The sequence below is a fragment of the Dermochelys coriacea genome, chromosome 24, assembly GCF_009764565.3.
Source record: "Dermochelys coriacea isolate rDerCor1 chromosome 24, rDerCor1.pri.v4, whole genome shotgun sequence".
Taxonomy (NCBI): Eukaryota; Metazoa; Chordata; order Testudines; family Dermochelyidae; genus Dermochelys; species Dermochelys coriacea.
The window spans coordinates 6,452,161-6,462,994 of NC_050091.1; the positions used below are offsets into that span (position 1 = coordinate 6,452,161).

General features: G+C 45.5%; 1 protein-coding gene across 3 annotated transcripts in view; it reads right to left on the bottom strand.

Moving 5' to 3' along the window:
* Positions 1–10,833, bottom strand: part of LOC119848044 (immunoglobulin gamma-1 heavy chain-like) — a 30,285-nt gene extending 19,452 nt beyond the window's left edge. For 2 of the 3 annotated variants that reach the window (XM_043501795.1, XM_043501794.1), the window contains exons 1-2: positions 10,678–10,833; positions 9,646–9,987 (exon numbers count right to left, since the gene is read on the bottom strand). In XM_043501795.1, the coding sequence (XP_043357730.1) occupies positions 9,646–9,987; positions 10,678–10,720 (385 nt within the window). In that variant the 5' untranslated portion in view covers positions 10,721–10,833. Of the gene's footprint in view, positions 1–5,141; positions 5,349–5,837; positions 5,888–5,973; positions 6,088–7,248; positions 7,561–9,645; positions 9,988–10,677 lie in introns of those variants that run through there. The other variant, XM_043501793.1, reaches the window with a different exon arrangement.
* Position 10,834: the final 1 nt, after the last annotated feature.

A 10,834-nucleotide genomic window follows, 5' to 3' on the forward strand; every position in this document is an offset into this window, starting at 1 on the left:
CAGCCCCCCTTCTTTCCCTGCTCCCTCCCTTTCTTATGGTGGTGTTCCTGAACCTCTGCCTGAAATGTATGAATTGCCATGATAAAAATTGTGGTTCTAGCTATAGCAGAAATCTAGCCATATTGGGGCACAAGTAGATAAATTACTTAGGAGCCCAAGTCTCATTTTCAAAAGTGGCATTACATATTTGGTAATCTAAGTTCCACTGACTTTCAATGGTATCTAGGCTCATGAGAACCAGATTTTGAGATATTTAGTTGCTTAAAGATGCAGATATGGTGGTACGTAGGGAGGTTTGCAAAATCAATGGGAGTTAGGCATCTAAGTCACTTGGGCATGTTTGAAAGTTTGCCCTAAAGACTATTGTCCTCAGTCACACTTAATTGATACAAATTCATTTTACACTTGAACTTTTCCTGTACAAGTATATTCAAAGCCATGACGAAGTGACTGTAACAGTTTTGATTTTATTTCTACATTATGTTTTATAAAAACAAATTGAAACCAATCTTAAAAAACAGCTACAGGACAAACAGCTGTGTTTGCTGCAAAGGGCCAATCGTTTAAAAATAGATCAGAACTGGCTGCTCAGAAAGCTGTACTTGCTGCTGTGGTCAGTTTCAGCCCACTTATTTTGCCACTTTACTTTTGTTTGTTCCGCTACAAAGCGCTTGGGTTGTTTGCTTTTTCAGGTCTCACTCCCTGCATTCGGTTACCAAGGAAGTGTAAACTGCTCCCCACAATTCCTCTGCAGCCAGGGAATGGTTAGAGAAAAAATAAATCAGTCACTAATTATCCACTGTGCAGTGTTGCCTAGTGGATAGAGAGCTGGACAGAGACATGGGTTCTATTCCCAGGTCTGCTGTTCGGTTATCTTGGGTAAGTCACTTCCCCGCTCTGTTCCTCAGTTTCCCCATCTGTAAAATGGATAAGGTTACTGACCTCCTTTGTAAAGCGCTTTGGGATCTACTCATGATGTTCCTGGAATTATTATCATAAAAGGGAGCCAAAGAATATGCACAAGTATCAAAGCAACCCCAATCAGAGGATTAATTATATTGTATTGTGCTGCATGAAGTGTTTGCGGTACACCCACGATTAGGGTGACCAGATAGCAACCGTGAAAAAATGGGGTGGCGGGTAATAGGCACCTATATAAGAAAAAGTCCCAAAAAACAGGACTGTCCCTTTAAAAGCGTGACATCTGGTCACCCTACCTACGATGCACCTTACAGCCCCACAATCTCTGGGCTACAAGGCCACACCTTGCGTTCCTGGTGCACCCAGCACTACTCCACTCAAATCAATGGGAGTTTGGATTGTGCAAAAATGCAAGATCAGAAAATGCACAGTTTGGAGGCAGGTGACAAAGGTTGACCTGTTCTGGAGTCTGGAAATCCAGCCACAGGGATTTCCTGGTCTCATTTCTCAAGCAAGCCACACTGTGAATGTTCAGGATTCACTTCAAGTCCTCCGAGGACCAGATCCTCAACTAGTGTAAATCAGCATCAGTTCATTAGCTTCAGTGGAGCGATGCTGATTTACACCAGCTGAGAATCTGGTCCCAAATTACCGTTCAGTATTATGTTGTCAAGCAATAAGGCACAGCGGTGGGTAAAATACTGAGGCAGCAGGGAGAAGCCCGTTTCTCAGCTGTTCATCACCCACAGCTGGGGCCACACTTCCAGAAGAGCCCAGCTCCTATTTAGGGGACATCTACACTGCAGCTGGGAGGCTAGCCACTCAGGCTAGCGCACTGAAATAGCAGTGTGGCCATGGTGGCACAGGTGGCAGCTCAGGCTACCCTCCCAAGTGCAATCATGCCCAACTTCCTGGATACGTACTTGCACAGCTGGCCTGAGCCACCGCTCATGTCTCTGTGGCCACACTGCTATTTTCACCACGGTAGCTAGAGCAGAGCTAGTGCATGTCTGTCTACCCAGGCTGGGAACTACCCTGCCAGCTGCAGCATAGACATACCCTTAGCTACCTCAATAAGGGCCATTTCTGGGGAAAATCCTTTGCAATCGGCAGCAGGTACAATGCCGCCTACACAATCACACCTTGAACCAGAGTTGTTTGCAGTCCTCTGACCTGTCAGAAAGCCCTGGCACCTGCTGTCTCTGCACCAGATGTTGTTCTGTGTTGAACTATCTCTTGCTTATTCTACATTGTGCTACGTCCTTGTGGTTATTTTGTTGTTCTGAATCTAGCAGCAGCTCTATTAATAGTGGGGCTGATTTCTCATAAAAACTAAAAATAGCTCTACCAGTTCCTTCTTTGTTCCTCTTGAACATTTATTCCTTCCTACACACCTGTAATTAAGCAGTTCTTCCATAGAGAAGAGTGCTGTATTAAGCCAGACTCAGTGCTTGGAACTGCTATTGCATCTGATGGCTGATCACTCATCATTTGCATTATCGCACAGGGCAAACTTCTGCCTCAAATAAGCAGGTGAAACTCCCCTGGGAATCTCTGGGCAAATTCCGTTGGGATGTAACCAGTGATGTAAATGACACAGCAGAGGCCTGGTTAGCCCATCAGTTGTAAATGCACAACTCTCATTGAAGTGGTAGGATAATCTGGCGCTGGGTATAAATTGGTGAGAAAACATCTGTAAATGATGAAGAACAACTTTAATTTGCACAGAGCCATTCTCTGGGTCTTCAAAATCAGTGAATTTAGGATGCAGACAGTTCTAACAGCAGCTGTCATTCTGGTAAGGCTGGATTTGGACTTTTCTGTCAGTTTTGGAAATTCAGTAAAAGAGCGAAAGCCGCAGACTCAGAGGAGTTCATGGGTGCATTAAAAACTGTCTGAATCCTAAACTCCTTTTTCAGCAGCCTCCTGAACTTTTAAAGCAAGATTGTATGATGGTTTCTGTGCTAATGACGTGCAGTTTGCATAGAGGAATTTTAAATAAAGCTTAACAATCTGTTTGAAAAGATAGCTGATAGTTGTGTCCAACTCTACCAAAGTTTGGCTTCTTGACCTTATGTGGAGGTGTCTAATGTTACTAAATGTTGTCAAACAGGGTCAAACCATTTATGCCCTACTGGCTTTGGGCTGGGATCCCTCTATATTGCTCCCTCTACAGAGGGTCATTACTTGGATGGGAAACCTCCTCTTGTATGGGTTGTAGTGTCAACTCCTCCATTTGTGAAACTACATTCTATGCCTCTGAATCAGCAGCAAATGCCCATCCTGGTGATGGGGGCATGATAGGGCTAGCGTGGGGGAAATGAGGCTGACAAGGGGTTAGTTAAGTGGGTAGGCCACAGTTTAGGGGGATTTGGTGAATGATGATGGAGCCCAGCTGAGCAGGAACAGGTGGGGCTGCAGTCAGGCCTTGTCTACACTGGCAAGTTACTGTGTTGTAAAGCAGCTTTCTGCGGTGTAACTCCCGAGGTGTACACACTGCCAAGCCATTTAGTGCGCAGAAACTCCTCTGTTGCAGCGAAAGTCATAAGCTTTAAAGCGCAGAGGCTCCAGCGCTGTATTGACAGTGTAAACACATTACAGCGCAGAAAGCAATCAACTGGCCTCTGGAAGTGTCCCATAATCCCTCAAGTGGCCACTCTGCTCATTGTTTTGAACTCAGCTGCCCTGGAGACGTGCACCCCTCGCCTTTCAAAGCTCCGCTTCTGACAGCCCTTGCGTACTGTGCTGATCGGCTCTGGAACACAGAGCAAGTCATTCATGTGGAATGCTGGTGCAGTTGAACACAGAGGCAGCTGGATGTGTGTATGAGAGAGAGACAGATTGCTGTGCAGAGAGCTGGGGAGGGAGGCGAGGGCTGATGTCAGGGTTTCCCCCTCCCCCTGCCTCAGGACTGGTTGTTTCCTGCCGCTGTCTTAATTTACAAGACGGCAGGCTGCTGTTATGCTGACGGACCCGGGTTGTCTGCAGGTGGGATTGAACCTGGGGCCTCTAGAGCTTAGTGCATGAGCCTCTACCGCATGAGCTAAAAGCCACCTGGCTGTTAGCTAAGGCTGTAGAGCAGACTCGTTTTCTCTCTCTTTAAGTGGTCTCGGTGCCACTAGATGGGACAGAACACTACACCCAGAAGGTGTGTGGGTTACACTGACACACGCTGTGTGCCCCAAAACACACTGTCTCTCCCCTCCTCCCATACACACACACACACACACACACACCCTGTCACACACTCTGCCCCCCCACCCCTTCAGTTGAAAAGCAGCTGGCACTGTAGTAGGATGCCCGTGGAACAATGGGATTGGGGAACCTGCATCATGTGATTCTGTGCCTGCCCCATGAGGCATTGCAAACCCTTCCCAAAGCACCCTGCGGCCAGTTGCACAGTGCGATAGCTACCACAATGCACCACTCTCTTTGCCACTGCAAGAGCTGCTGATGTGGATGCGCTCCACTGTCACAAGGAGCACAGTGTGGACATACAACAGCAGTTGAATTCCAGCACTTTAATAAAAGTGGTATAACTTGTTGCGCAGAAACTTGCTAGCGTAGACATACCCTCACACTCTGGGCATTAGAGAGGGAAAGGAAGAAACCCAGAGGCAGAGGAGAAACCCCGAGGATCCAGGTCCTGAAGGAAGGGTTTACCCAGGAGGGTGGTGGTGTGGTGAGAGGCAGAGGAGAAAAACGTTCAGGAAAGCTCAGCAAGGCGGGATGTTGCAGACCTTGGCTGCTGATTTAAGGGTCTATGAGCTGGACCCAGGAGTTGAGGGTGGGCCTGGGTTTCCCTACCAGCCACTGGGGAAGTGGCACAGTCAGGGCACTGGGTGTGGAGACTGCCTGAGACAGTTAATTCTATGGGACTTTGATACCCTGGGAGAGGGGAAACACCCAGTGACCGGGCCAGAGGGCCAGGGCATGAAGAAGAAAAGTGCAGAGTCCAAAGGAGCGAGTGGGGCTGGAGTGAGTGAGCTGATGGAAGGGGGTGTCAGAGCTGGAAGGAGCTAATCCCTTGAGCAGCCAGGAGGAGGCGCCCTGGGGTGAGTGAACTCTGAGTTAGGGCATTATGGTGCAGGAAGTGACATGTTTGAGCTGAGATGTAAATCTAATGTCCCACAAACCTGCAGGCAATTCACTAATGACCCCTAATGACATGGCTTTTTCCAAGAATGGAGATCTCTACTCACAATATGTGTTAAGAGAAATGACTATGGAAGAGGTTGTATTTCAAACAAACTCACATCACATCATAGCACATTACAAACATAAGACTTTCCATATTTCTCTCGCTTTCTCTTTCATTCTTTCTTTTTGCATCTCTTGCTTTTAAAAAAATATAAACCACTTTTGAAAGACTGCATCAGTCACCGAGGAACATTTCTGTTATTGTACATCAGAGTCGCATATTCAGTCTGAAATAGAAAAAGAAAAGATCCAATATTAATATTAATTCTTTGTATTAGAGCAGCACTTAGACGCCCCCAACAGAGACGTCCCCATTGTGCTGGGCTCTCCACACACATGGAAAGAGAGAGTTCCTGACCCAAAGAGTTTATAGTCAAAATACACAAAGGCAATGCCTATTGGACTCAATATTAGGGTAACTCGGTGAAAGGCCTGTGATATATGAGAGGTCAGACTGATGATCTGGTGGTCCTTTACAGAAATATACACCACTATTTTTCCATCCCTGATCTGCAGCCACCTCTGGGGTTGAACCCAGCAGTTCTTCCATACCGATAACCCTACACAACACTTTCACTAAGAGGACAGAGGGGAATAAATTCAAATAAGAATTCAGGAGGAAATGTGTAGGCACTGGGGTTGGACACTGGTTCTAGCTCCCTGTTGTTAAGAGGCTGTGTCTTTCTGATGTGCCAAAAGCTGAAAAAGCAGTTTACCTGTGGGATCTGCCGCATAGGTATTTCCTTCTGTCTTTGCACAGCTGTCCCTGATGGATGAAAGAGACAAAGGGACAGTTATAGGGATGTGTGATGAGTGGCTGCTTCATAGCAGTCAGAGTTATGACTGAATTACCTCTGACGGGACACTTTCTCCAGAGCAAGATCAACAGCTGGATCAGGAGAAGGATGAAAATACAGGGCAGCCCAGCGTAGAACACAATCCAACAGTCTCCAGCATCTCTTTTCTCTGCAGAGTATAGAAAACTCTTATCAAAACAGATGGGTCCCTGATCTGTACCTCCCACATAACATCATGGGCAAAGGGACGTCCTTTCCCCAAAGCTCCACACACATTACTCTGTGCTCTGTAGCATGCTGCCCTCCTGTATGTGGAGGCCGTGAAATATGTAAAAGACGGGTATGATCTGTCAGGGGTATTCTGTCTCTCTTCTCTTCCTTCCACCCCTGATAATTCCTCTGATGTGTGCACCTTAGAGTTGTGTGGTCAGATTCCAGGTGGTTCCTTGTTACCCCAGCACAAGTTTGTGGCAAATGCTGAGGCAGTTAGGAAATTAAATGGCCATTCGGCAGGCTAGACACACCCGCCTGTGCCATCTGGAATTTGGTTGGTTGGTGAAGGGCTCGACTACACTTAACAGCTTTGCTTGGTAACATTGCTGACATAACTCCTCCTGGCTCAGGAACAGAAATAAGCTGCGCTGGTGTAAGGCACCTGTATCCCAGTATAACTGTCCATACTAAGGCTTTTACTGGCATAGCCATGTCAGCAAAAATTTCAGAGATAGAGACGACCCCGTTACACTGGGTGCCCTCTAGCTACCCCCTTGGCACTTCAGGATTGTTCCCTGTGTTATATTCACTAGTGCTTTGTCCAGTCCTGTTTACAGGGGCTTCCCGCCCTGCCCTTTGGCATCTGTTCCATTACGTGTTAGATCTCGCTGTCAGGAAACCGTTTCTGACATTCATCCCGCTGTTCCCTTTGTTGATTTCCTTCCCTAGTTATTCCCCTTTGGCTCACCTCAAGTGACCCTTCTGTATCCTTGCTGTGCTCACATGGAGGGGAAGGCTCGGGCTGCTCGACCAGAAACCCATTTCTCACCACTGAGCATACAAAAATGAAGGTTTTCAGAAGGGCTGGGGGTGGGAAAGGTGGGTGATTGGGGAAGCGACTGTAACTGCCCCACACCTCAAGCACCCTCTCAATGGTTTCCTAAACCTCTCCTTGCTCATATTAGTTATCATTCACCTGAGCCATCCTATCTGATTCTGTCTATTTCTCTAGCCTGGAGTAGATATTGCTGACTCTTGGTGCCCAAATAGCATGGTGAGGGGTGTGTAGGATAAATGCCCAGGTAGGCAGGTTAGATTGGATGATACGATACTGGACCTGTTTCCTTGGAGACTGTAGCACTGATGCTTCTCCCCATGCTGCTCTCCTTAGCTGTGCAACTGCAGATTGTCTCCTGGTTCCACGTCTCAGAAGAGATTGTCGTTAGGCTCCAGACACTAAAGACCCCATTCCCGTCTATGGCTCCAACATCCGTCTGACTGTCAGACGCCTCCTCACCAGTGTCCCAAAGAACGTCACTCCAGGGAGGAGTGAAATCAGAGAGCAGGCAAAGCAGAGGAATGACAGGGGAAAGCTCAGCATTCTCTGCGTTGGAGGGAACCAGGATGGAAAGACTCGGCTCGGAGGCATCTGAAAGAGAGTTGAGTCACCGAAAATAGAGACTGGGAAGAACCTGTCAGCGGTAGCTCAGCTAGTCCATACCCAGCTCCTGCCCCTGCCCCAGCCAGTGCAGGACGTTTTAAATGTCTAATGCTTTGTGTGTTCCAGTTATCAATGTCTTACTCTCTGGAGCATCCACCTTGGGAGACTCCCCTGATCTGTTGCTGCTCGGAAGTTTGTCCTGATATGACCATCCTGAATTATTTGCTGAGTGCCAACAGCGTGTTTGGTTGGGTACAAATCACATCGAATGAGCTGGTCAGTCTGGTGGTGAGGACACCAGACTGGGAGTCAGGAGGCCTGAGATCTATTCCCAGTTCTGTCTTTGACTTCCTGTGTGTTCTTGGAGATTAGTTCACTTCCCCTTTCTGTGTCTCAGTTTTCCCAATTGAAAAATTAGGGAAATGATAGTTAGTCACCTTTCCAAGGTGCTTTGATATCTAGTTATGAAAAGCCTGATAGAGGAACCATTCTTAATTAGACATAACAGTCAGGCTAAATTTTCTATTACATTCATCCCATTAGTCTGAGGAACAGCCTCTAGTACTGCCCAAAGTAATTCCTTGCCTTCCTTTTTATGTGCACTCTGGAATATTGGCACAGAGTGTGATCAAAAATATATAGATATCACTAGTCGTACATTGAATTATGTAAAAAGAAAAGGAGGACTTTTGGCACCTTAGAGACTAACACATGTATTTGAGCATAAGCTTTCGTGAGCTACAGCTCACTTCATCGGATGCATTCAGTGGAAAATACAGTGGGGAGATTTATATACATAGAGAACATGAAACATTGGGTGTTACCATACACACTGTAAGGAGAGTGATCAGGTAAGGTGAGCTATTACCAGCAGGAGAGAAAAAAACCAAAACACCTTTTGTAGTGATAATCAAGGTGGTCCATTTCCAGCAGTTGACAAGAACGTCTGAGGAACAGTGTGGGGGGGGAACTATTTCCCCATGTTTATTTCCCCCCCCCCCCCCCCCCCCCCACTGTTCCTCAGACATCCTTGTCAACTGCTGGAAATGGCCCAGCTTGATTATCACTGCAAAAGATTCCCCCCCTCCCCCGCTAGTATTAGCTCACCTTAAGTGATCACTCTGGTTACAGTGTGTATGGTAATACTCATTGTTTCATGTTCTCTGTGCATATAAATCTCCCCACTGTATTTTCCACTGAATGCATCTGATGAAGTGAGCTGTAGCTCACAAAAGCTTATGCTCTAATAAATTTGTTAGCCTCTAAGGTGCCACAAGTCCTCCTTTTCTTTTTGCGGATACAGACTAACACGGCTGCTACTCTGAAACCATTGAATTATGTGCAGTTCATACTGTGCTGCTCGAAACATTGAACGTTCCCTTGTATGAATACATGAATGGAATCATTTCATGAAGGTTGGTGGATGCCTGGAAAAGAACTTGAGTAATATTAAAGTTGTATAAGGGTCGCATGGCAGGTGGAACATACCCCATGTCCTAGACTCAGGCAGTTGCAATAGGAAACATCAGAAAGAGTGACTATCTAATCTGATTCCTAATGTAACTTAACAACTAGAAGGCAGGGAAATCATAACATCTAGTACAGACATGGTGCTTTTCATGTATAGATCTCAAAGTGCTTTCACACAGGACAGTCATTATCCCCATTATAGAGATGAGGAATATGAGATGCACAGAAATTAAAGGCCAGATTTTCCAAAGTATTCCAGATTTTCAAAAGCTGATTTTTGGTTGGAGCATTTTAAAAATGTGGCCATTTATTTATGCACCTAAATGGGAGCTGTTGGCTCCTGGGGTCTGCTGAAAATTTCACACTAAGTGCCTAGTGATTCAGGAACAGAGCCCAGGTCTCCTAATTCCCTACCCCATGTCCCCTAATTCCCTACCCCATGTCCTGGGTTACTGTCTGAACTGTGCTGCCTTTTTCCACAAATACCCAAGTCTTAATGCTGAAATGGTGATCAGTTACAACCTTGCAGAAAAAAAGCGGATGAGTTTTTCACAGCACCTGCTAGCATTGCAATATCATTTCTTTTACCCATTGGAAACTCACCTGTGACAATTAGTCTGGTCCCATTCCCGAAGTTGGGCTGTACATACACAGAAGCAGAGAGGCCACAGTAATAAACCCCCGAGTCATTTCTTTGAACATTAATGATATTAAGAGAGAACTTATTTGCCGTAATGTCCACTTTACTCGAGTATTTTCCATTTGAAGTTGCAAACCGAGAACTCTGGTAAATCCATTGTAAACTTCCACTCTGCTGTTCTTTGTACCACACAACGCTCCATTCTTTTATTGAAGGGTTACAGTCCAGCTGTGCAGTCTGTCCAGGGGTCTGCCACACCTGTGCGGGGCTTTGCAGAATTTGTATCCCTTCTTCCGAGGCAACCACTATACAGGGGAAGAAAGGAGTGTGTTAATACAGTAAGCACTGGAAAAGGTTCGGCTTTTGCAACACACTATACAGAGCAGGTGATCGAAGAATAACAAAATGTACTTTGTTAAAGATTCGTTATAATTTTTCTCTATTTCTAGCCAATTTTTTTGTTAGGATTCATGTAGCCTGTGCGGGAATTAATGTAATGTAAGAACAACATCAGAGTTTAGAACCAGGAGTAAAGTCTTCTAGTTCCCTGTCCTAATTACCAGGCTACACATTCCTACTCGAGTTTACCCAAATCAATGGTAACAAACTTTTTACTAAATTGTACATGGGAGAGTCTTTTATTAACTTAGCAACTTGTATGTCAAATTCTTTTTTATCTGCAGAAAAATACATCAGCCCCTATGTAATGCATCAGCATGAAGAAAAAGTAGATTTTGAACCTTAATTCAGAATATTAACCAGAAACTATTTTCAAGGTGTTTGTCTCTGGCATTCAGGTTGTTTTAATATAAAATATTTCATCACCTCTCTTAAAATTTCAATTGATGGACAAAAAGAGTTGAATTTCTCTCTCACCAGGTTGATATTTTTCAGAGTAGCACCTTTTGGAATTGCAGAAGGTCCTTCTGCAGAAAGTAAATTGTTTTTAGCATGGTGGAAAATAAGAACGAAATGAATCAAGCTAAAATACTTACTATGCAGACAGACTAGAATCACCCCAACTATCTGGTGGGACATCTTGTGCCTTTCTTTGGTAAGGAATAGATGATGCAGTGTGAGAGACAGATGGCTGTCAGCTAATGGATCTCTTGATGAAAGACTTTATCACGTGGGGAGGAAAATGTTCTGTTT